At 41.9% G+C, this 26,721-nt stretch overlaps 1 protein-coding gene across 1 annotated transcript in view; it reads right to left on the bottom strand.

The window, feature by feature from the left end:
* The window catches only part of COL24A1 (collagen type XXIV alpha 1 chain), a 168,601-nt gene that overhangs the window by 84,454 nt on the left and 57,426 nt on the right, over positions 1-26,721 (bottom strand). Inside the window, exons 14-22 of the mRNA XM_082227706.1 lie at positions 23,185-23,229; positions 17,622-17,675; positions 17,471-17,515; positions 16,942-16,995; positions 15,759-15,812; positions 14,383-14,436; positions 9,933-9,986; positions 1,398-1,451; positions 546-590 (exon numbers count right to left, since the gene is read on the bottom strand). Of these exons, the coding sequence (XP_082083832.1) occupies positions 546-590; positions 1,398-1,451; positions 9,933-9,986; positions 14,383-14,436; positions 15,759-15,812; positions 16,942-16,995; positions 17,471-17,515; positions 17,622-17,675; positions 23,185-23,229 (459 nt within the window). The remainder of the gene's footprint in view (positions 1-545; positions 591-1,397; positions 1,452-9,932; positions 9,987-14,382; positions 14,437-15,758; positions 15,813-16,941; positions 16,996-17,470; positions 17,516-17,621; positions 17,676-23,184; positions 23,230-26,721) is intronic.

Here is a 26,721-nt window from a genome sequence, read left to right as displayed (position 1 = left end):
GTTTCATGAGATGGAAGTATATAAATAAAACAGGGTTTGTGAAGGGGTGGTTTTCAGAAGGATCGCAGCTGAGCAGCAAAGAGATAACCGTCCCCTCCCTGCACACTGCAATCCAGTAACAATGGGGGGCATGGCTGCAACTAATCTAAGAAAGACAAAGAGACAGCTGCATGTGGTGCAGTAAGTGCATCACACAGTTTGACCCTGAGGCACCTGGCAGGTCACTGATGGAAGCAGAAAACTGGACAACACTGACTATGTTTCCATCCCAGCTTCATCTAAACCTCTCAGAGCCCTATGAGGCAGGGACATCAAGAGAGAGTTTCATGCCCAAGACTACCTAGCAAGTATCACAACCAAGCAGGAATCTGAGGAAGGGTTTTCTATGCCCTACTGATTCACTTAGCCACAGGGTGACCTATCTAAAAAGTCAGTGACAGAAATACAAACCCAACTCACGTCCATTAGCCCACAATGGCAAATAGTTGGAGAATTTCACTTTCAGCAGGTCTTCTACTGCAGTTCTAAAATATGAAGTTACTTACCCTTGGTCCAGCTCCCCCAATAGGTCCAGCAGGTCCTTCTTCTCCCTGAAATAAAAACAGGTTAGCCATTCTTCTCCATTCTCGAATGCTGTGTTTATTTTAAGCACATGGTGTACTATTCTCTTAAACACCCAAAGGGGTCTGTGTGCAGTTAAACATGAAAGAGTTAAAAATAATAATTAATAACCAGCAGTCAGAGATTTAGAAACAAAATGGATGGAAGCCTGTGGCCTTCCAATTGTTGTTGGACTACAACTCCCATTATTCCCAGCCAGAGTGGCCGATTGTTAGGGTTGATGGAAGTTGTAGTCAAACAGCATTTAGAAGGCAATAGGTTCTCCATCTCTATCTCACCCACCATCTAGAATTCACATACCAAGTATTTGATTGGCTGTATTTACTGAAATTCCCAAGGTAAACAGATATTCATTAAACCCTATGTTGATGCTACTTATGTTTCTGATGGTCACAATGTTAAGATATCTCCACTGTCTCCACAGCAAGTGAAATATCTTTTAACGTTAATACCTCTTAAAACTAACCTTACAAAGAAAAAAAATGTATGCGCTCAACAACTTCATTCAATTTATTTAGGCATCCAGATCATTCTTCTTCAGAATGTGAAACTTAATTCTTCAGTATATCTGCAAGCTGCCAGATTCAGCTCATTTAAACAGTGCATAGGAATCAAAAGAAATAAATAGCACAGCGATGTGTAACCATTTCTATTCAACACCTGCCAAAACAGAAGGTCGATATCTTTGCAAACAAAAGCAACCACGTTAGTGAAAATGGAGTCCAATTTCAAGGGGAAAATGGTGTGAAATTAAGGGAACAATGTAGCTTTCTTACCTCAACACCTTTGGGGCCTGGTGGTCCTGGAGGTCCTCTGTCACCTAGAAATCCCTAAGTAACACACACAAAAAATATTTAGATTAATGAATGAGCATGTTAGTCTAGACAACCTAGAAAGAGTGATGCTATAAAAGCTAAGACACTTCATTCTATTTTATTCTTTTAAGTGTTTCCTTAGGAAGCACACTTGTGACCATTTGAATTTCTTAGTAAAACTACAATATGTATACAATTATCTGCATATGCATTTCAGTTGCGCAGAACAAGAAAGCTTACAATGGGAAACTAACTGGTTATAGCGAGGGAAAGCTGATAACCATTTCCTGCTAATGGCACTGATCTGAATGAATCCATATTTTCCTATTTTAGGTGAGAAAGAAACTGGGGAAAGGAGTTTTGGACACAACATAGCTCCATGGTAAGGGTCTCCAACAGTTTTGCTGTAACAATCAATTTGTAACTCCACAGGACTGCAGTATCAATTCACTAACAGCCTGGAATGAGAGGAGTACATTGCACAATGTATTTAAAGTTGGCCTTACTCAACCATAACTCATCCATAAACTATCCAGTTGTGTGTCTGATTTAAGAATCATAAAATAGCCTTTGCTATATATTCTGTATGCATTCAGTTATTAAAATGCTACTTAAATAATACACAAACAACCCACCCTCTAGGGTTACCCACCACCAGAGAAACCCTGTTCCATGTTGTTTTCTGCAAGCAACTGCTCTGAGCATAAGTCCTGATCAAAAGGAGACAAGCCCACAGATGCAAGAGACAGCTACCTCTAGACCTGGATAATTACGCTGCATTTGTGCATTGCAAACTGCTGAATGATCCAGTAATACTTGCCGGAGACATGGAAGTACTGCTACAGCAGAAACGTATAGGGATGAGGCAAGGCTGGAGCAGTTAATCATACAGAGACACAAGGAGAAACCTCTTTTGATGCATTAGAAATAACTGAGTTCGATGCCTGATCTCACCAAACGTAGATATGTGGCACGTCTGCCAGCCCCAGCTTTGGATGACAGGAAGCAGGAAAGCCCTGAATCGTGCAAAAATGCAAATCTCCTCCTCCTCCAGGGATGGGTACTTGCAGGTGCCTTACTTAATTAATGTTCTTTGTATAACATATCAGTTCTCTCAGAGTAGACCAGTGTGACCCTGTGTACAATTTGGAAACTGCTGTTTTATATAATCCAGCATCGCAGTATAGCATAGCCAATACTGTGACTTCTTAAGGGGAAATTGTTATATTCTTCCGGGGTACTTCAGGATAGAAAACAAGGGTTGAGGAGCAAGTTCAGCACTGTGAGGATGTCTGGATCTAGTGAAGCACTACTGCTTGTACAGTAAATGGCAACAGCTTTGCCATTTCATATTACACCATAACCAAGCTGTAGATGGAGGCCAGATGTTTAGCTTGGCCACTTTCACCACTGTTCTGCAGGGCTACCCTAATATTCAGGGATATATTCAGAGGTAAGTCCCATCCTCACACATTTCTGATTGGGTTCAGGTGTTACAAAACTGCTCAGATAATTACACGCACAACTATAACTGTATTAAGTTACTACTCAGTAAGTGGTCAACTGCATTCACCACAGGAGTAATTACTAACAGTAATTACTACAATCAGCTTTTCACATGATTTTTCAGTATGGTAACTGGCTTACAACCTCCTTCATCAAGCTACATTTCCAAAAATTTTCTCACAATAGAAAATCGTGTGATTTCAAGAAGCGTTTATGAGGCTAGAACTGAATTCAACCAATCGTTAGCTCGCCACATTGCTTGCTCCCTTGTGCAAAGTAGGTTGTGTGAACCACCCAAAACCCAGGAATGTTCACTGAGAAACACAACGATGGCATGAGCTGGCCCGTCTAGTTCTGTATTGTCTACCTTGATTGGCAGAGGCTCTCCAGAGGTTCAGACAGAGAACATCCCCATCCCTACATAGAGATGCCACAGATTGAACCAGAGTCCTTCTGGATGCAAAGCAGCTGCTCTGCCACTGAGACACAGTCCTTCTCTTCATAGACAGGGCTATTATCTAGGAACAACAACCACTGTTCTAACAGCTGTGAAAATTCTGATCCTAAACTGCCTTGCACCTATACTCAATCATAAGAAAGGCTTCAGGAGTAAACCCTGAGGAATCCATACTCACTCCCTTGCAGAGAAAAGGCTAAGGAGTAAACCCTACATGAATCCCGAGTCGAGTCCCTAAGACAGCTGGATGGCGTCTCCTTCTGGCAACTCCTGCAGCCAATTTGGTGCAAAATGTATTGCTCTACTTTCCTTTGGACCACATCAGCTAGGCCCAGAGGGAGGGCTTATTGTCTGGGCAGCACAAGACTTCCAGACACACCCAGGCTTGCGCCCCAGAGAGGTCTATTCAGTGTTGCTAACGCAGCCAAAACAACAGGGGATGCAGCAGTCACAAGTTACCAGTCTCTGCAGCCCACAGTGCTGTGATTCTCCAGCAGTGTGAACTTCTCCCCCGGAGGCGCCCTCAACTGTCTGTTGAGACAGATGGGTGCCAGCATATACCGGTACTTCTTCTTTTTCTAATTGAACACACCTCCAGTTTCCAGCCTAGTGGAGTTTGGCTGCCCTGCCTCTGTTGCCACTTCATCCTTTCTCCTTGGAACCACTCTCAAGCCAAGCTTCCACACTTCCTGGTCTTGGACTATGTTTTATCCTGCTGACCCAGCTAAACCACCCGTCTAGTGGATTACCAGTTTATTCCTCTTGGACCAAATGATCCTGCAAACATACATTAAACCCAATCATGCAAGGTGTAGGTAAAAGGATAAACAGATCCTCAGGTCCTACATGACCCTTTGAGTTAATGAACCACATTGCCAATGAGATCTGCTAGACTGTGCTTTGTACAATGCAGCCTCTGCTTCTACATTCAGCATAATTTTAAAATAATTTCTGAATGGCTTGAAGAGGGCCAGAAATGGCACATACCGGATCCAAAATTCTTGGAAAGGGCCAAAGAACACATTCAAACATTGACGTTGTACCGGGGAAATATAAATATTACTAAACGGCTGTTGGTTTTCTTTCCCGCATGCCTGTCAACGAACACGATATACTTTTCACTATTAATTAATTAATGTGATGCAGATGGGCAGCAACTTTCTTTGCTACTGCGGATCTTTAGACATGACTTATCCAGTTTGCAAAAAGTGTTTCCAGACACTATCAGGATAATTAACTGAAGTTTCCATTCCTTACAGGAGTTTCAACTAAAAAAAGAAAGTGAAGGTCTTTCAGAGATTTATCAAACATGCCAGGAAAGAATCTAGAGAGTCTACAAAGAGTCATATATACTTCACATTGCTATGTAACTTCCCCATTAGCTTTCTCTTACAGGATTAGTGAAGTTCTTAATATCATGTAAGCAGTCCAAACAAAACACCAGAAAGTAATGGAAAGAAGCTACCAGCTATTTCCATTTTACAGCATGCGTGGCAGTTAATTCTCAAATAAGTGCGCTGAAAGACATAAATGAATTAAATAATTAAAGGTTCCCGTGAGCCACGGATGAAAGGCCCTGCTCTGATTATCCGAATGTATACTTGATATAGGCTTGCTCCCTTCTAAATCCAACTCTGCTAGAAGGTAGATACCACTGCACTGGGCATACTTGGATCATTCAATCATAAAATTACGTATCTCCAGAGGGGGCTTCATGTTGCATCATTGGCCTGAGTCAGTGCTCTGGATCTGGCCATTTTCAATCAGGAGGCATGTCCTAAACGGCCTCGGTCCAGTATACCTGCAGGAGTGTCTCCACCCCCATTGTTCTGCCCGGACACTGAGGTCCCTCGCTGTGAGAAGCCAGGTTACAGGGAACCAGGCAGAGAGCCTTCTAAGTAGTGGCACCTGCCCTGTGGAACGCCATCCCACCAGATGTCAAAGAGAAAAACAACTACCAGAATTTTAGAAGACATCTGAAGGCAGCCCTGTTTAGGGAAGCTTTTAATGTTTAATAGACTATTGTATTTTAATATTCTTTTGGAAGCTGCCCAGAGTGGCTAGGAAAACCCAGCCAGATGGGCGGGGTATAAATAATAAATTATATTATTATTATGTCCAGATCGCTGACATGTAGAAACCTGAGTGGCAGCCTCCTCTGAGGAGAGGCGGTTCTGACTCTTACAGTACACTTTTTGGGTGGAAAAGAAAAACATCTTTCCAGGTTTACATTGCAAATAAGACAGCCTTGCCTTTCAGCAGCTTGTGCAATGCATGCAGTGGGCACAGCCATGGAGTTGCCTTCCCAACACTGCTTTACAGAACAGGAGTAGGATGGCAGCAAGGTCGGGGGACATACAATTGCACCAGTAGGACTAACAATCTGGTACTGCTGTTGGCACAGCTACGTGGCCCCAAGCTCACCATGGCCTTGCCCATTCCGGTCCAGGTTGGCCACAGAGATGCCAACGTCAGAAATGGTGGCTCTGGTGCTCTGCCCCATCACAAACTCTGCTTTTGGGTGTATGGTTAAATGGGACTGGATGCCCATAATGGCAAATGCTGTTTCCCACATCCCCACCAAGCGCAATTTTGTCAGAGTCAACAGGAAGGGCTTCAGAACCTGAGCCAAGTTATTGTGCAGGTTCAAATGGGAACAGACAATTTGTAGTCCATTAATCATATCAGTATGAGCCGATTAATTGATTTATCAGTCTATTCAATTTGCATAAATCTTCAGACGGGGGGGACGACATTCTCTCTTTGTTCTGATGGGTTGCGGCATCCAAGGCCAAACTAGCTGTGATGAGGATGCAGCTAAAGTTGCACATTACTTTGATCCTTAGACGACACATTGCCACTTTTAGTACACATAGGGCAAAATGCCTCTTCGAAGATAGCATTTGCTACCTGTAGGTTTTTTTAAGTATAGTAATTAATATTAATTATCAAAAAAAAAACACTTGAGATAAAATCTGCTTAAATCTGTTAATTGTGGAGGCGCCTTTATATTCAAAATGTTTTTAATTGATTCATCTAACCAATTAGCATCCTTACGTCAGCTGCTCTTGTGATGGAAAGGCCAGAGATATCATTAGCAAACACAACTCAAGGGAAAGCACTCCTACCAAAATCAACCACCAATAGGTTCTTCTAAAACTAATGAAATGAAAATACTTCCAACGATGTTTGGATGTTGATCACACCCAAAGGTCAAAAGAAAAATGTTGTTTACAAGCTGAACTGTATGTTCAGATCATGGTACATAATTCTACAATTGAAATATACCAGGGAATTACATTTGTTGATTACTGTAGGGATTTGGAAAAAGAAATAGAAAAAATAATAATGAACCAGCCAGTCTAGCGTTTGCAGACAGTATGAAACACGGATATCTTAAACTACTGTTAACACAAAAGTTCTGTAATGCTTTCTTGGCAGTTAGCATACATTTAACTTCTGTGGAAGCATAAAAACAGAAGAATGAGGAAAAGAGAGGCTTAGCAAAGCTTTCTTCCAAAAATAAAAGAGAGAGGGAACTCCTGAAAACCGCAGTCAGCACAAAGCAGCTGGGAGAGCTAAAGCTGAACATTTCCAGTGTCATGTAGGCCTCGACTCTTGGTCTTATAGACTGTGTAAAAGCTTTTCCATTTTGTCTAACGCTCATCTCAAATGTAAGACACCAATTTTCTCTGATTAGAGATGGCTGTTTGAGCTCTCCATGTACAAGAGCCAAAAAAAATCTATGGAGACCATAAAGTCTCTTCGTAAAAGTTATTATTATAGCAAACAACATTTGAAGTTTCCAACTAAGTAATCAGCATTTTGGCAGGGATCTGAGTGAATAGCAATAAACTAGAGCAGCGAGGGTTGTGACAGTATATTTTACTAGGGAGAAATGTGAACATACTTCCCGATCGCAGATATTTGTACCCAAATAAATGGCTGAAATGTTGACATAACATCAACATTAATATCAACATGTGTCATTGGACTTGGACAATGATTGCAATCAAAGTTGTTGCTGCAGGAGAGGTGCTTTTTCTAGGTCTTAGGCTTGGGAGAAAGTCATACTCCACACAAGGTGTATTTAGAGTTGATAGGCGTTCTAGCAGAAACTTGGGACATAGTCATACAAAAATTTCAACCAATGGCGACCATGTTTTAAAGCAGCACCTGCCAACTTCTAAACAAGTCATAAGGACCAGCCTGTTGGAACAAGCCAATGACCCATCTAGTCCAGCATCTTGTTCTCAGAGTGGCCAACTAGATGCCTGTGGGAAACCTGCAAGCAAGACCTCAGCATAAGAGCAGCACCCTTCTCTCCTGAGGTTTCCAGCAAATGGTATTCAGAAGCATACAGCTGCAAATCACGGAGGCAGACTATAGCTGTCATACGTAATAGCCACTGATAGTCTTCTCCTCCATGGATTTTGTCTAAACCTCTTTTAAAGCCATCCAAGTTGATGGACATCACTGCCTTCTGTGGGAGCAAGCTCCATAGTTTGCATGAAGAAGTCCCTTTTTTAAAATCTGTCATGAAATCTTCCAACATTCAACTTTATTGGATATCAATGAGCTTTAGTGAAAAATTTAAAAAGTCCCAAATAACGCAACCTTTCCTCATGGATTGAGTCACTCCAACCTCTTAATCATTTGGGTTGCCCTTTTCTGAATCTTCTCCAGCTCTACAGTATCAGTTTGAACATGAAGTGACAAGAACTCCACACAGTATTCCAAATGCAGTCACACCAATAGCTTTGCCTAACAGCATTATGATATTGGCAGTTTTATTTTTGATTCCTTTCCTAATGATCCCCAGCATGAAATTTGCACTTTTCACAGTTGTGGAACACTAAGTTAACATCTTCATTGAGCTGTCCACTTTGACCCCAAAGCTTTGTTCCTGGTAAGTCACCACCAGTTCAGACCCCATTAACATATACGTGAAGTTAATAAATTTTTGCTCCAACATACATCACTACACACTTGTTTATACTGAACTGCATTTGCCATTTGACCGCCCACTCAGTTTGGAGTGGTCCTTTTGGATCTCTTCACAATCTCTTTTTGTCCCAATGATCCTGAACAATTTAGTATGATGAACAAATGTAGCCATGTCACTGCTCATCCCTAACTCTAGATCGTTAAAAAATACAGGCCACAGCACTGGTCTTTGGGGTACTCCACTTTCTTCCATCCTTCCATTCAGAGAACTGTCCATTTACAGTATTCCTATGGTTTGCTTCCTGCTACTTAAGTAATTCCTGATCCACAAGAGGACCTGTCCTCTTACCACATGGCTGCTAAGCTTACTTAGGTGTCTTTGGTGAGGTACCTGAAACTCCAAGTACACTATGTCAACTAGATCACCTTTCTCTACATGCTTGCTGATGCTCTTGAAGAACTCTCATGGGTTCATGAGACAGGACTTGCCCTTGCATAATCCATGCCGACTCTGTTTCAGCAAAGCTTGTTCTTCACCATGGCCTAGGTGGTCCACATGCATGCTGATACCATACGTTCAGTTCATCTTTGGGCATTTGATTGTAACCACATGAAAATTCAAAGTCCCTCCGAGGCAGCTTCAGAGAGTACCCTCAAAATTCAATGGATTCTGTGCCACTGGACCCTCCCAACTGACCTTTATCAAGATACAACTAGCATTACCTTGGTTTCCCTATCCACACTGGATCCAGTGTTCCAGAAGCCTATCCAAGAAGAAGCAGGAAGAAGCTGCTGAGAACAAGGCATTTTGTCACCTGAACCCAACTCTGTCACAGTTCTGATAGCGCTGTCTGTTTATGATTCAATGTGTTAGTCATTCAGCCACAAAGCAAGGATACTAGATCATGGCTGGGGAAACCAAATTCTTGCCCTTGTTCTAGACAGCCTGTTTTAATTAGAGTCCAAAATTATTGGTAACAGTGGATTAGGAAATGCTAATAGCTGCATCAGAGAATTTAGGATTCAGGCTTATAGCTCCCTTGCACAATCATCTTACTGCTGTCTTCATCATCCATGAATGATTAAGAGATCTAGCCCTGCCTATGACTAGGTAGCCAAAGACTCACAGTCTCAGTTGTAAGCTGAACATTGACCATGCCTAGAACAGCATCACAAAGTCTATGGAGTCTCCCTTCTGGCTTCAGGGATCCCTTGATAAGGGAAGTGTGAAAACAACTGAGGAAGGATCTGTTTTACAAACTCCTGCCTATCTTTTTACCCTTGCTTGCTTCCTTCATACATCCAACTGGTAGGATCCAACAGCTGTGCCTATTTTTCTTCCATTTTCTTCTCCTACTATGCTTCTGAGAGAGAACTATACAACTGGATTTTAAAGAGCAGCAAGTTTACCTACGTCAAGATCTAAAAGATTTCTCACAGACCGACCTCTGTATAAAAGTTATTAAAAGCAAATGGATAGTGACCTCAAAGTAAAAAAAAAAAAGTTACACTTTTTCTAAGCAAGGAATACTGATATTATCCTTCACTCTGAAAGAGCTTACAAAGAGTACTTCACATATGCTTACCTTTGGGCCTTCAGGGCCATTCAAACCAGGAACACCAATATCCCCTGGAAAACCCTAGAAATCAAGAAATAAATAACGCTTTTATTCTGCTTATTCAGTTCTAAAATCCAACAGGTGTATGGAGAAAATGTCGGTGTGGGTGATGCATTTGAGAAAGACTTTACTAATTTCACATTTTCTAGATCAAGTTAATACAATAATTTATTATATTATTTATATATCTGATGATAACTTAATTTATATCAAACCATTCACTCTTAGACATAAATACCTATGAAATGTAAAAGTCACCCTGGAAATATTTTCACATTCTGTTCCCCAGCCCAAATTGTAATGGTTTTTTCTATTTTGCTACAAGAGCAACCTACCTCAAAAGACTCAAAACGATGCTATGCGCTTAACTGCTCTGCCACGTTATGCAAGCCATATGCAAAGCTATTGAAAATAACAATTTTGGAAATGAAAATATTCCTCCAAAGAATCTGTAGATTTTGCATTTTTACTAGTTTGTAAAGTTCTGTGGCAGGTTAAAGGTAAAGGGACCCCTGACCATTAGGTCCAGTCATGGCCGAATCTGGGGTTGCAGCGCTCATGTCGCTTTATTGGCCGAGGGAGCCAGCGTACAGCTTCCGGGTCATGTGGCCAGCATGACTAAGCCGCTTCTGGCGAACCAGAGCAGCGCACAGAAATGCCATTTACCTTCCCGCTAGAGCGGTACCTATTTATCTACTTGCACTTTGACGTGCTTTCGAACTGCTAGGTTGGCAGGTGCAGGGACCGAGCAACGGAAGCTCACCCCATCGCGGGGATTCGAACTGCCGACCTTCTGATCGGCAAGTCCTAGGCTCTTTGGTTTAGCCCACAGTGCCACACGCGTCCCCTGTGGCAGGTTAGGCACAAGTAAAAGGAAGGAACTACTTCGAGGAACAAAGTTGTCTCCAATGCTGTTTTTCTAGAAAAAGAGGTGCCAGAACTCACCATGAACACCCCCCTTGTTCTTTGAAAATGGCAATGACGCCCACCTGAGAGGTGCCGGAACTGAGTTCTGGCGAGTTCCAACTGAAAAAAAGGCCCTGGTTATCTACATCCTTTTCTTTTTTGTTCACAAGCTACCTCAAGTTCATCATCAACTATCTTCCTCTGCAGAACCAACAGCTCTGTTATAGGAAACATGGAATGCCTTCTTCGACCTTGGGTGAGACCACTGGTGTTCTATAGGTCAGCAGCAGTGACTGGAAACAAACGTTTCAGATGGATATTTTTCTTAGTTCTACTTGGATTGAACCTAGGAACTTCTGCAGACAAATCACGTGCCCTGTTACTTTAGTAAAAGGTGACAGATTTATACATTCTGAAGCAGAACCAAGAGTATGTGCTCTAATACAGTGCTATGGCCGTTTTGGATAAATACAAAATATCTCAACATTCTAGGAGTTCCAAACCACAGAAGAATCTGTGAAATTTCAGAACAGTAACACAACTGCTTTGTGTCTAAACAAACATCAGCTAATTTCCCCATTGACTAAATAAAGCTTCACACACACACAGCCTAAAAACCATTGCTGTTTAGGCTCACATGTTAGCCTAGCTGAGTGTTTGCTTTTCTTTGAACAGCAGGCCTCTTATGTCATAACAAGATGCTTTAAAAACTTCCCTCAGTTTTAAAAGTGGTTTGTACTGTGGCATTTAAAAGGACAGAGGAAGGTACTGTTTGAGGAAAAACAAATCTAAAGCCTCCAAGTGTATGTGTATAATTGTTATAATCCTAATTTCACACTTTCAGGTGTTCTGAATGTCAAACACAAAACCTAAGCGATGCTAGCACATTTCTGTTGGAAATATGAAAGCCCCGGAACACGTTGTGTTTCTTGTGAACAGGTCTGGAATTAATGAAAAGTTCATACAGTGGTACCTCGGGTTAAGAACTTAATTCGTTCTGGAGGTCTGTTCTTAACCTGAAACTGTTCTTAAGCTGAAGCACCACTTTAGCTAATGGGGCCTCCCGCTGCCGCCGCACTGCCAGAGCACAATTTCTGTTCTCATCCTGAAGCAAAGTTCTTAACCCGAGGTACTATTTCTGGGTTAGCGGAGTCTGTAACCTGAAGCATATGTAACCTGAAGCATATGTAACCTGAAGCGTATGTAACCCGAGGTACCACTGTATATCCAATAATGGTTCATATATTCAAAATCCCCCATGCTATGCAGTTCTGTCACTGTAGCTGCATGGAGGAAATAATATAGTGGTATATTATCACGCACATTCTCAACCCGCAGCGTTCGCAACCTGCAGCACTACATCTGCACGTGATGCGATTTGGTGCTTTTGTGCATGCGCTGAAAACTGGAAGTAACCCGTTCCGGAACTTCCGGGTTTGGCGCAGTCCACAGCCTGAAAATGCGCAACCCGCAGCGTTCGCAACCTGAGGTATGACTGTATAGTGGCCAGATGTCTCTTATTTTAAGAGTATGTGTCTAATTTCAGATAACTGAAACTGAACTGCTCCATAGCTCCTTTGGTGTCTCTTGTGATTGGAATTTCCACCTGGCAACCCTGAAATAACAAGCCTTGCTTTGGAAATATAGGTCAAAGCACCTTAATTAATTAAATTACTCTTGGCCAAAGGCACTTGAGAATCAAGAGATTCAAAGCACTCTCATGTTGCAGGAAATTATGCAGAAGCACTGATAGCTAACTACCAGCTGTTATGAGGTTGGGTTTTTTTTAATGTAAGTAATAGTAAGCAGAAGTTATTGGATACCCCAGTGCTTACAGCATTGTCTGCAGAACCTCAAAACGTCACAGTTTGAGATGAAACATGGTTTGAAAGTAGACTTTTGGGAGCACGATCAGGGATTCGTGCGTAAGAAACTTGCATTTTGCTGCCACCAAAGCATGATTCAAATCAAACGTGCCCCTTTTCCTTTGTAATTCCCAAGCTCTGTGCACAAAACATATGGCAGTCGACTCCCATATGGCTGACCGTCCTGAAAAAAATTAAGTGCGCAATTTCAGATCAAAACAATTTATGGATACAATGAAGTATCTATTGAAAGAAATGACTTATGTTTTCTTTACTCCAGATGCAGTCTGGAGTAAAGCCCCTTGAGGAAACAATAAATTCTGCTTTGAAAGAAGTTTGTGGGATGCAATGCAGGGACTTCCCCACCAAAGGGGGAAGAACCCCACGAAGACACAGAGAAGCTCGGTCTGCCGGAGTTGGCAAGGAATCCTTTTTCCATACACAGGATAGTGGTTTTAATCAGATGGCTTTCCAATGCAGATAATAGTAACAATGCTCCTGTTCTCATGAAATTCCATTTTCACAGCAAAAATAAAAATAAAGTCTTTAAACTCAGATTCAAAAATATACTGTAGCTAGGCCCAAGAGAATGGGTGCGCCTGTTGGGATTATTATTTTTACTTCTCCCTCTCCCTGCTTTCGGTCAGCTAACCCTCATTACCCACCACCGAACACAAGCTACATGAGAAAATGCTTGTGGAAGCACACTGCAGTTTGCCATGCAACACAAGCCTTAGATTATATTTATGAGCCTTAGATTATAGTTATGAACTTTTGAACGTATTTCTGCAATACAGTGGAAGCTCAGTTTTCAAATGTAATCCGTTCTGGAAGACGGTTCGACTTCCGAAACGTTCAAAAACCAAGGAGCAATGGGCAGTCGGCAAAATCCATTGAAAAAAATGGAAAAACATGCAGTGGAAGCCATTCAACTTTTGAGGCTTGTTCAAAAATGGAAGCAATTACCGTCTTTTTCTGTGTATAAGACACCCTCATGTATAAGACGCCTCCTATTTTGGGGGACTCAAAAATAAGAAAATGCACTATACACTATCCATGTATAAGATGACCCCTTATTTTAAACTTCAAAAATTTAGGAAAAATATATAGTCTTATACACGGGGCGAAACGGTACTTCCGGGTTTTTGGCGTTTGGGTTCCGAATCATTCGTCAACAGAGACGTTTGAGAACTGAGGTTGTAATGCAGCAATGTATTAACCAAATATGACACCTGGTTAAGGCAAATAAACCAGTTTTAAAGGGTTTTCTTCTTCTAAACAACTTATTGGCTCTTAAGCAATTATGTTCCTAACTTAAATATATTTATGTATTGCAAAACATGAATGTAGATTCTTATTGAGGATCTTAAAAGGATCCCAGCTAACCGGATCAGTGCAAACTGTATATCCTGCTTTCCAAGCAAGTACTGAATAATATCTTCATTAAACGAAGAACCTCCTTTCTTCTGGGGCACCCAAAGTTCCTAAGTGGTCTCCCATTCAGGCACTGACCAAATTCAGTACGGTTACTGCATCATGAGCCAAATCAGCCACCCTTCATGCATGAGCAGCGAAAGCTTGGCCTAATTGTGCTGTTTTCAGTGCAAAGTAGGATGCATTATTTACTTCTTTAAATAGTTCCTTACCTCAGGTCCAAGAGGTCCCGGTGGTCCCCGGGGTCCTGGATCTCCTGTTTTACCCTAAAATTAGAGCATCCATTATAAATTCAGGTTTTTCTGATTAGTTCTGCATAAGACGTTTCCTATTTCTTCACAAAAACGTACATCTGAACAATTACCAAAAGAAAAGTTTATATCTATCTATCTTGATTTTAAGAGTTTCATGGTGAAATGGCTCCTGTTTTTGGTAAATTTTCAATTCCCAAATAGGGGTGTATTAAAGGCTCTACTGAGGGACGTGGGTGGCGCAGTGGGTTAAACCACAGAGCCTAGGACTTGCTGATCAGAACGTCAGCGGTTCGAATCCCTGTGACGGGGTGAGCTCCCATTGCTCGGTCCCAGCTCCTGCCAACCTAGCAGTTCGAAAGCACGTCAAAGTACAAGTAGATAAATAGGTACTGCTCCGGAGGGAAGGTAAATGGCGTTTCCATGCGCTGCTCTGGTTCGGCAGAAGCGGCTTAGTCATGCTGGTCACATGACCTGGAAGCTGTACACCGGTTCCCTTAGCCAATAAAGCGAGATGAGCGCCGCAACCCCAGAGTCGTTTGCAACTGGACCTAATGGTCAGGGGTCCCTTTACTTTTACCTAAAGGCTCTACTCTAAGTATGACTAGACTAGTCTTGGATACAACACCTTTATCTATTATCTATCTGGAGTGATTTTTAATATACCATTTGTTATATTTTCACCAACAGACGGTCCAAGGAATATAAAGTTTCCTATTATCAATTTGGATATTGCCAATGTTCACTCTGTACTGGTTATTAATTTATTTTTTGTGTTTAGAATAATGTCAATGCACGCATATTGGAAAATACAACTAGGATGCATCGTACCCCTGCAATTCGAAAAACAGTTCAGTTCCTGTCACATGACACCCCCCCCCATTTTAGGACTGTCCTTTCTCTTATATGAATCAAATAGGTTAATGGTTTCATATCCAATGGGTTCTTATTTTGCTCAAATAATCAGATTCTGTAGGTGTTTCTCTTTCTCCCTAGTTTCTTGTTGTTATTAATTTGGTCGGAAAGAATTTTTCCCCCCATTTACATTCTTCAAATTTATAAACAATCCTTGTTTGCTTGAAATAAGAAACATGCATAACCAGTATCAGGACTTCAGATTATGAAAGCTGAACATCTGAAAATGCTCCCCAGCCACATACACACCCCAAATATATTGCCCAATGATTTAGTTCCTTACTTCTTATAAATAACATGCATTGTATGGCAATGTGCCGGATAAGATTTGGTCAGCAACCCTTTTAGATATTATTAAATACCAAACTCAAATAAATGCTGCTACTGTTGAAGTGCAAATGAAGTTAAGTGTTAAGGCATACCGGGGGTCCTGGTTTTCCTCTGATTCCTGGTGGTCCCGGCAAACCAGCTGTACCCTTTGAGAAATACAGTTAAGAGTGGCTAGAATTTAAGTGAAAATTATGGCAGCACATTCCCATTAAAAATAGAAGGAGGGAGGAGATGGTTTTATAAATTATCTGTCACAGGACTTGTTATGCTTCCATTTGGGGGATAAAGCATTCCCATAGAAATATAGGAAAATCCTATCCAGATACAGCTTAACTCTGCAGCTCAGCTAAAATAATGATTATTTTGCCTGCGCCCATAGATATTTTGCATTACAAAGCTACCTGGGGGCTGACAAGAATAAAAGACAGACATTTATATTTAATTCTTTTTCTTTCTTTCTTTTTGCCACTGCTACGAAACATTTTTCTTTGAAAACCAATCCACCTAGATGGGTTTTAAAGCAAAACAAAACCTCTTGCTTCCCTCCTGTGCTTATCCTTCCCCATTCTGTCAGAGAAACATAGGTTGCTTCCAGACAACCTGTTAATTGAGCAATCATCTTGATTTGTCTGCGCAAAGTGTGCAGGGAGCTTATCTAGAGGACATACAGGGAAGCAGAGAATGTTCTGCTGAGCAAGGAAAAATCCTTGCACTAATGCAACGTTAGCCTTAGCACTATGTTGAATTTCACCGAGGATGTTGTATTCCGGAAGGCAGCAACATACACTTTGGAATCAATCTGCCTCAAAAAAAATCACAGGCAAAATGCTCCCTGGCCCTGAATACAGTGATTGAAGGCATCCGTAGCAAGGTCTTATGCATGGCATGTCCACGGGCAGTCCTGAACACAGAGTGCCGAGTGGGTGGGGATACCAAACACCAATTTAGACCAGTGCCTGGGCGTGGGTGGCTTATACAGCCAGGGAGAGGATCAGAGGGAAGTCAGAGATGAAGTCTTCCCTCTGGTCTGCCCCCCAGGTCATGCCCCCAAGCTCGCCTACGATTGAATGAAACCATGAGTGAGCCCCAGCAGTCAGTGCAGCCAGAGGAAGAGGAAGTGACATCAGCAGAGCTGAGAATGAGTTATTTGGATACCACCCATGACTGATAAACACAACAGTGCAGAACATAAGACCACTCTGTATAAAGTGTAGCACATTTCCAAGAAGACTAAGACTTATAGAAGTTGGTCAAAACAGAGCTGTTATGAGTTACCTTGTCTCCTGGGTATCCCAGCTCCCCCATCTCTCCTGAAATGCCTTGTTCGCCCTAAACAATGTATTAGTATATTCAGAAACATTTGGGGGGGGGAGAGAAAGAGAGAGAGAGAGAGAGAGAGAGAGAGAGAGAGAGAGAAGGGACACTTTAATAGAAAGTTTTATGAAGTCCAACAGACATAGAAATGTGTCAGTATGGCTTGTTATTCACAGCCCAAGTGCATTGCACTGCTGCACAAATGAGTATGATTTCAGAGCCTCTAATGGCTAAAACAGGTCTCAGCATTTGATGAGATTATTCACAGTAGTAATAGCTACAGCAGCAGGAAGTGTGTGTTGGCAGAGATTCTTAGCCCCGAGTAGCTTGTACAAAACAAAGCGGCGGGTAAAATGTAGAACCTTATTGCAGGTGCTCCCCCCCCAAAAAAAAAATAAACGTAAGAAAGGGTTCTTTGTAGAATCACATTAGGAGGTGTAGATAAGGTTCAAAGTTAAAAGAGCACCGATAATGAAACTATTTAGATCACCTTATCACCTTTCAATCCAGGTTGCCCCATACTCCCCGGAAGACCCTATGCAGAAGAAAGATAAAAGAAATTACAAAACACAATTGTTCAACTGTCTGGCAGAAAAGGGCTTTCAGCAAAACACTTGGGTATGAGCTACGAAACACTGTACCAGAGGTCCAGGAATCCCAGGTGCGCCAGATGATCCGGCTGGTCCTACAACACCCTAAAAGACAATAAAGAACATGACTGCTCTGTGTGTTTACTCTTAAAAGGGAACTAAGTCATACAGAGAGCCTGTATAATAGGAGTATCCAACATATGCATTTGGCCTACAAATCCTGTCAGCCCCAGTCAGCACGGCTAATAACCAGGGAAGATGTGCGTTGTAGTCCAACAACACCTGGAAAACAACATGTTGGCCACCTCTGTCATAAGACCATATAGTGTATTTGCTGCTTGAGTGCTGGTTTTCTTCTGACCCATCCAAGCTAACGTGTCTGAGAGCTAATTAAACAACAATAAAACATCCAAGATGTGCGTGTAATCACGATATTACCGTTCTCTTTCCTCAGCTGGAAAATACATTGCAAGGATATCCTGCCTGCCTGATAGACTGGAAAAGGGCTGAACAATACAGCCAGGTAGAACTTTTCTGCTCTTTCCAGATGGGGAAATGTCTATGCTGAATGACGGGATGAAAAATGAAGTATCAGGAAGCACCACTCATTTGCTCGCAAGTGTGGAAGGTCACGTTAACCGATTTCACACCCTATTAGCGTGCATTTGGGAGAATGCACATAAGGTTATCTGCAGGTGGTACCTATCCCCCTATGCCCTGAGCAGAATTACTAAAACAAGCAGCTCAGTTTGCTGGAGGAGTGGGAGGGGATGGGCACATACAACCATATGCAGTGGCCTTGCCCTATTATTCAGTCTTTCAAGGCTTTATTAATTAAGCCTATCTTACATTCCAAACATAATCTCTGGACCCAGTGATGGCCCTTCTTTCCTTATTTGATAATTCAGAAGCAGAGTTTTCCAATAAAGAACTACTTTGATTCCCTTGGTTCGCAGCTGCCAGACTTATAGCGGCCAGACAATGGAAGTCAGCTACAGGGGACATGTAAGACTATTGGTACGGCATCCGAAAACGAAAGACAACTTTTCTAAAGTTTGGCATCCATTTACTGAATGTATTAAAGTAAAGGAAAAGCCTTCTTCTCATAAAAAAAAAAAACATTCTGGGATAATATGCCAATAAAGGACAATTGTCTGGAACTATAACGCTGCTTTTTAGAATAGTACCACTCCCTCCTCTCTTCTCTCAGCCTTCCCTTCTTCCCCTCATCTTGCTTTGGCAGTTTCTCTTTATTGTTGTTATTTTTGCTTTTTGTGTATCAGAAAGTGAAAACAATTACAAAATAAATAAATAATGACCAACACTTTGAACTAAGCTCAAAATATGACATGGAGTTAGTGAAGTTGGTAAAAAACAACAACCCAGTTGAATGTTTTCATTTCGTTTCTTTCTTTCTTTTTTAAATGTACTAGCTGAAATTTCTGAACACACTTCAAAGAGAGCCCCAAGTACAGCCTGTAACAGCAAACTAGCCTTGATAAAATTAAAGTATGAGTGACCCAGGCCATGTCCTCTTTCTTTTTTTTTTTTATAATAATTTTTTTTATTAGAATTTTCCAAAAAGTTAACATCAACAAAAATCAACAAAAATCCAGAAAAAACAAACAACAAACATCAAAAATCCAAACAAAGAAACGACAAAACAAAAAAAATACAAAAAAGGAAAAAATTAGCATAAAAACAACAACACATTTTTATATTAGTAACTTTCAAAACCTTATTCTCTTTGCTTCCACCCGCCTTCCCTTCTTGTATTCTACCTTAAAAATTAATTCAGCAATATCGTTCATTATTCATTTTATACCTTTATCCCTCCCTTTATAATCGTATTTGTCTTAATCGCTAGAACCCCTTCATTTCATTTTCAAAGCCTTCAACATTCATGAATTTTACAATATTTTTGTAGATAAACTTTAAACTTCTTCCAATCCTCTTCTATCTGCTCCTCTCCTTGATCTCGGATTCTGCCGGTCATCTCTGCCAGTTCCATATAGTCTATCACTTGCATCTGCCACTCTTCCAAGGTGGGTAGATCTTGCGTCTTCCAATGCTTTGCAATAAGTATTCTTGCTGCTGCTGTTGCATACATGAAAAAAGTTCTATCCTTCTTTGGCACCAATTGGCCGACTATGCCCAGGAGAAAGGCCTCTGGTTTCTTCAGAAAAGTATACTTAAATACCTTTTTCAGTTCATTATAGATCATTTCCCAGAACGCCTTAATCCTTGGGCACGTCCACCAAAGGTGAAAGAATGTTCCTTCAGTTTCTTTACATTTCCAACATTTATTATCAGGCAAATGATAGATTTTTGCAAGCTTGACTGGTGTCATGTACCACCTGTAAATCATTTTCATAATATTTTCTCTTAAAGCATTACATGCAGTAAATTTCATACCGGTGGTCCACAACCGTTCCCAGTCAGCAAACATAATATTATGACCAATGTCTTGTGCCCATTTTATCATAGCAGATTTAACCGTTTCCTCCTCCGTATTCCATTTCAACAACAAATCATACATTCTCGACAATATCTTAGCATTGGGTTCTAACAATTCTGTTTCTAACTTTGATTTTTCCACCTGGAAACCATTTTTCTTGTCCAAATTATAGGCCTCTCTTATTTGAAAATAATGTAACCAGTCCCACAGCCATGTCCTCTTTCTGCAGTGGCCGCTGGGACACAAGCTTATGTTATACCAAAGCTCTCCTAGCACAGCCAAAATACGGTTTTTCCAGAGGTACTCATAGGTTATGAACCTGATTCTTCAATGGCACTGCAACCCTGTCTAAAATAGGCTCTATCTCTATGATACATCAACCATCCTACTAACAAGAGCATTTCTGTCTTGTCTCAGTCTCAGCTTGCTCTCCTACATCTGATTTCATACATCACTTCAGGATCTGAATGTTTTGGAGGGCTAGCTTTCTAAATACAAGGCATTCATAGGGAACCCTGGGAACATATAGAACTTTTAGAACAATTTAAAGCGGTCACTTCTGAATAACTCATACCTCGTGATTATTATGAGGGTGTAGATCAACTCTGAGTAATCACCCGGGCCAAAACTCTTCTTAAGAGTGGGTTGTGTCTCAGCACAGGCAAAGGGAAGAATGCCACTTAAATGGATTGTGTATTTTTCAAAATAGAAATGGACTAAGTAAACTAACAAGGGACGCGGGTGGCGCTGTGGGTAAAAGCCTCAGCACCTAGGGCTTGCTGATCAAAAGATCGGCGGTTCGAATCCCCGCGGCGGGGTGCGCTCCCGTCGCTCGGTCCCAGCGCCTGCCAACCTAGCAGTTCGAAAGCACCCCCGGGTGCAAGTAGATAAATAGGTACCGCTTACCAGCGGGAAGGTAAACGGCGTTCCGTGTGCTGCGCTGGCTCGCCAGATGCAGCTTTGTCACGCTGGCCACGTGACCCGGAAGTGTCTCCGGACAGCGCTGGCCCCCGGCCTCTTGAGTGAGATGGGCGCACAAACCCCAGAGTCTGTCAAGACTGGCCCGTTCGGGCAGGGGTACCTTTACCTTTACCTTTAAGTAAACTAACAGTAAAGTAAGTAAATATTCCCCTGAAAATGAGTGTAGATAACTTTTTTAAAAAGCCTTTTTTACTTCAGGTTTTGAAGCAGACATTTGGACTAGATTGCTCTGATGTGTAATTGACCCTTTCATTTAAATGTGCGTACATGTTCTGTCACATCATTTATTCCTAGAAATCAAAAGCAGCCACCATACCATTAGTCTTAGTATTTTCTGGCAAAGTCCACCTTGGTTTCGTTTCCAGTTATAGTTTTGGTTTTTTTTTGGAGTTTGTTTGGGTCTTTTTTTAAACAGTAGAATATTGGGACCTTATTTTAACCACAACTTGGAACTGATTTCATCACTGATTTCACTGGGACTTGCTTCCAAGCAAGTGTGCTTAGGATCTCAGCCATAGCCTGGAAGCCTTGATCTGGCAATGGCTAAATGTACTTTTGTCTAGAAACAGCCAAGCCAATGTTGATGTTATGGAAATATCCATATGGCAAAGTCCTGCGCCGACTTGAAAGCCAGCTGAAACGATTCCAGCTATAAGAAAGAGAAAATAACTTGGGCCCGGTGTGTTGATCTAGAGTAGACTCACATGTGAGCTTGGATGGAAACGAAGGCTTTCTACAAGCACAGAATGGGAATATGTTTCCACTGAAGGGAAGAAATCCTTGTGCTACTTGCTCCTTAGCAACATCCAAGAAAAACACATTTTAAAAAATCTGTTTTAGGAAGCAAAATAAAAGAATGCTGTGAAGAATCAAAATTATGGCACTGAAAGGCAGATCATGTAACATGACGACTAAAGAATACAAGCGTGGCTGTGCATAAGAACTCATTTTGCTACTTAGAAAGTAAGAAAAGAGACTACTTTTAATTTGTAAGGAGCTTTGTCAAAAGTCTGAGCAGGCTTTACGAACTCAAACGTAAACAATATACTTGAATCAACATCCTATCATTTTTGTGTCGCCGCGTATGTTTCAGGATGGATGACCAAGCAGCATACATGAACAAATTTGCAACAAACGTGCAGCTACTTTTGCCACTGACGTGAAATGGCTACAGATCTTGTGCACAAAAGAGTTTCTGGCTGAGAGAGCATCTTTTCACATAACTAAACATGCAGTGGAGCTTTCCACTGTCTTTCTCAAATGCATTTAGATGCAAAAAGACTTTTGCAATCAAGAATCAAATTTTAAAAGCTGCTTCTAATGGCAGAGCAGTTAATTTTGTCCGGGGGCCAGAGACAGAGCACATAAGTTTGGCAGTGAACCAGCACTGCCAGATGCTACACATGTGCTATAGCCTTGCGCTCTGATAAGCACATACTCCTATCATGCATCTGCCTGGGTGGTTGTGGCACAGAGGATGGGGTGGTTGACCACAAAATGCCAACACTGATTCCTTGATGCATGTTTCCTCTGGAGAAAATTAGCATTGCCATGCATCTGTGTAGGTGGTTCATGTTTTCAGTTACATGCTAAAAGACTGCAGCTCACATCTTCCTATTCAGTAAATAGCATATGGGCATATATCTCCAAGCCATGTTTTCCCTATTCCAACCCATTTAAGCACTTTCCCCCCGGATTTAAAAAATAAATAAAGCTTCTCTAATAAACATGCATAGTTTGTGTTGCAGCATGACCTACTTTGCTCTTTATTTCAAGTTCATTCATCCTGGCTGCAAACCTCCCCCACCCCACAACCTTTTGCTTTCTGTTTCATTTCCGTCTTGCCCCAGCTCCCGTTCAGCCAAATCTGCCATTGTGTACGGTTTCAGCAGGAAGCACTAACACTCAAGCACAAGCCCTGGTGTTACAGCACAGGTTGCCACAATTCAATCACAACAGTCCTAAGATCACAACAAAGTTAAAATGACCACAGATCAGGGCAGCCATGTACAAATTGCATGTACATTAGTGAACTACAGAAGGTTTGTGCAAATCACTATCCCTAAAATCCCCTCAATGTTTAGCAGAAATTTCTGTGAATGCATGGCACAGCACCCATTAGTAATTAATTGAACTTTTGAAAAAAGGTCTATGGGATGAAGCATATCTACTCACTCGAAGTCCAGGAAATCCAGGAGGACCAACACCACCAACAATTCCCTTTGGGGAAAAAAATGGGCGTTAAAACAATTAGAATTGCATGTTTCCAAGCAAAAGTTCAGATGGTGACAAATACAGGGCACAGGTTGCAGGATATGAGTTCGGCATAGGGAAAAAGAATGTAAGAGCCCCGTTGGATCAGAACTGTGGCCAGATGGCTACAAGATGCTCACAACATCCAGAGGCATGTTGCCTCTGTTCCTGCAGGTGACAGCTCATGATCACAAGCAGCTGATTCTCCATGAATCTGTGTAATTACCATGCAAAGCAGAGGGTTGGCTCCCAGCCCCCCAATGGGGATCTCCCATAATAAGGGATTAAGAGAGCCTGCCTTCTAACAGCTGACCCAACTTCGGGGGGGGGGGCTGCTGCTTGGCAATGCTCATAGGTTTCCCAAGGAGCCCACTGGGACTGGTCCATGCTTGTAAGTAGGCTTGTAAGTTCAGGCCAACACCCTGTGGACAGAGCCCAGCACATGGGCAAGGGCCTTGGACTACAGGTGAGCTGCATGAATGGGACCTGCCTTGTACCCAGGTTGCTGTAACCCAAAATAAAAATTGTGGCCTTGTCTCCATGCCATTTCTTGCTCTGACACCCCACCTTTCATGCATCTGGGCATGTGATTTTTGTGGCAGCAAATTCCACACTCTGCGCAAAAAGGTGCTTTGCTCGGTCTTTCCATTTATATGCTGCTTTATCTGTTCAGTATGCAACGGAATCGAGGTTATTGATTCACACATTTCCATTTTGCAGCTCTGAGGATTCGCTGTTGATTGCAACACCCCTCAATGTGTGAAATATACTTTTTTATTATTTATTGTCATGCAGACCACACTGCTGCACTCAAGGATCTGTGATGGTGGTGGAGGTTTACCTGTAGGGGGGCTGACAATTCTGCTGCACAGTTACAATAATTTCTACCTCACAAGCAACATTATTTTTCAAATAATGATGATAGTTCACATTCACTGTAAGTGTTCAAAGCATTCCACACACACCCTTCCACCACCCTGCAGGAAAAACCAATAGTATTATTCCCATATGGTAGATGATTGACGTGGGGGCGTGTTTTAGAGGGGGACTTAATAAGATCCAAAAGGATTAAGTGACATCAAAAGTTGAAGCGTGATTCGAACCTGGGACTTCTTGATTTGCAGTCTCACGTGCTATTAAGCCACAAAGAACCACAGAGAGGGTTTTTGTTTTGTTTTGTTTGTTTCCTCCATTCATTGGCACTTTAAACAACTACTCAGGTGGCCAAATCTGTATCATGGAGTTGGTATACCCTCTTTCCAGTTCCTATTTTTAAAATGGTGATGTAGAAAGGCAACTATACCTAAAACTATTCTTTAGACAAGGATTTGCTCTATTATAGCAGAACACATGGGGCAGAGGAGAGCATATGGCAAGGGTTGCCAATGTTTGGGGCCTGTGGGCACATTTGCATATGGTACAGTGGTACCTTGGGTTAAGTACTTAATTCGTTCCGGAGGTCCGTACGTAACCTGAAACTGTTCTTAACCTGAAGCACCACTTTAGCTAATGGGGCCTCCTGCTGCCGCCGCGCTGCCAGAACACGATTTCTGTTCACATCCTGAAGCAAAGTTCTTAACCTGAGGCACTATTTCTGGGTTAGCGGAGTCTGTAACCTGAAGCGTCTGTAACCCGAGGTACCACTGTACAAGGAGAGATCTGTAGTTGCCTTTATCTGTGTCTTATCCAAAGTGCTGGTTATACGTATGGGATCTAGGTATGTTTTAAACATAGGTTTCTCTTCATTACCAGCTTCTCAAGTTCTAATGTCAGAGTTTGGAGGAAGCCTGCATTAGCTTCTGAGCCATCCCACATTTTTCCTACAGTAGGTGCAATAGCATCTGCAACCCTCCCCACCGCAGCAGCTGCAGGTTTGGCAGCTTGCCTGAACGAACCCTGCGGGGCAGCCTTGACTGGTTGTTCGAGAGCAGCAGCTGTCACAGACAATTAGAAGGAACTCCTTTGCAAACGGATTTATTGACTCTTCTTCTTCTTCTTCTTCTTCTACTATAAACGTTCTCAGTTGCACTGAATAGTTTTTGTGTCTCTCTCTCTCTCTTTCTTGGAATCCAGGTTCTGCCAAGTTTGATTCTATAATTAAACTGTTTATTCTGCAGCAGCATTTGCAAAATATTTTATCTGAGCATTTATAAAGCAGCAGCTGCTAGCAGTTAGCTCAGGCCTCTTACAGGGCCAAAGGTCCAAGGTATTTTCTTTACTTATCAAAACGAACCCCACAACAAACTAATTCTGATATAAGCAATTATTAAGAAGCCCCCATAAAATGCTCTGACGGTGTCCAGCGCTTGCAGCATCCCAGACTACAAACTCAGATTGCTGTGAATTCCTAGCCATCCAGGACGACATTCTTCATAAGTCCTAGTTCAAGTGTTCAGCTGCTACAGAGCTGCAGTGGCTGGTTTGGTGGAGCTGAGTGACAGAGATGCCCTCCCAATATCAGCACTGCTGCACCTTCCCTGGGTGGGACCGAAGTGGGGCAACACTGATGTCAGGCAGTGGCAGGAGTGGCGGATTGGCTCTGCAATGATGCCACGAACAGGAGCGTGGGTCCACAGCTCCACAACAGCAGCTACTGTTATAAGGGTCTATCATGAATACAACCAAGGAATCACTTGCCTTCTTTCTGATGACATCCCTAAGAAGTAAAATGTTTGACCTAATCTGTCTATCTGTATTATTATTATTATTATTATTATTATTATTATTATTATTATTATTATTATTATTATTGCAACAGTCATGGGAGGCCCTGATTTGGACTGGGACTGCAACATAAGAGAAAAGGGACGAATACACCCACATAATATTCTTCTCCTGAAGAAAAACACTGCCATTCACCTTCAGCAGTTGTGTAGCTTTCAGATGTTTAAAATACTCTGTACACAGACTCATGACACAAATTTGCATATATATATATATATATATATATATATATATATATATATATATATGCATGCACATATGTGGAAATTTAGGATGAACTCTGGCTACCAGGGCTATCTCCGAGCTATGCAATGCTAGCAGGATTTTCTGAGCCTGGTACACTGTATGTGAATTGGACCTTCCTAGTAACTTCTGGACCCCTAAGAACTGCTGCTCACGTACATATTAAAGCGGAAATAAGTGCCTCTGGGTAAATTAAGATGATGGGTGGCTGGGATCACACTAGCACTGCCCTTTGCAGTGTGCATGTATGCAAAGTTGTTGTTGTTGTTGTTGTTGTTGTTATTGAGCAGGGGGAAAGACATGAGATGTGGGGCACAAAACAAAACACCTTGGGCCTTCTGGACCATTCCTGAACAATGCCCCTGGCATTGGGGGGGGGGGATTCTGCTATTTGCATCCCCAGTAGCTCACCCGTGTCCCTGTCACAAGGCACATAGCAAAAAAAGAAAGAAAGAAAGAATAAGAATGGCATGAGGAGTGAGGTGAAGTTCC

This window comes from Podarcis vaucheri (genome assembly GCF_965113315.1).
Source record: "Podarcis vaucheri genome assembly, chromosome: 6".
NCBI lineage: Eukaryota > Metazoa > Chordata > Lepidosauria > Squamata > Lacertidae > Podarcis > Podarcis vaucheri.
The sequence above is the reverse complement of the archived record's forward strand: the minus strand, read 5'-3'. Positions and strand labels throughout refer to the sequence as shown.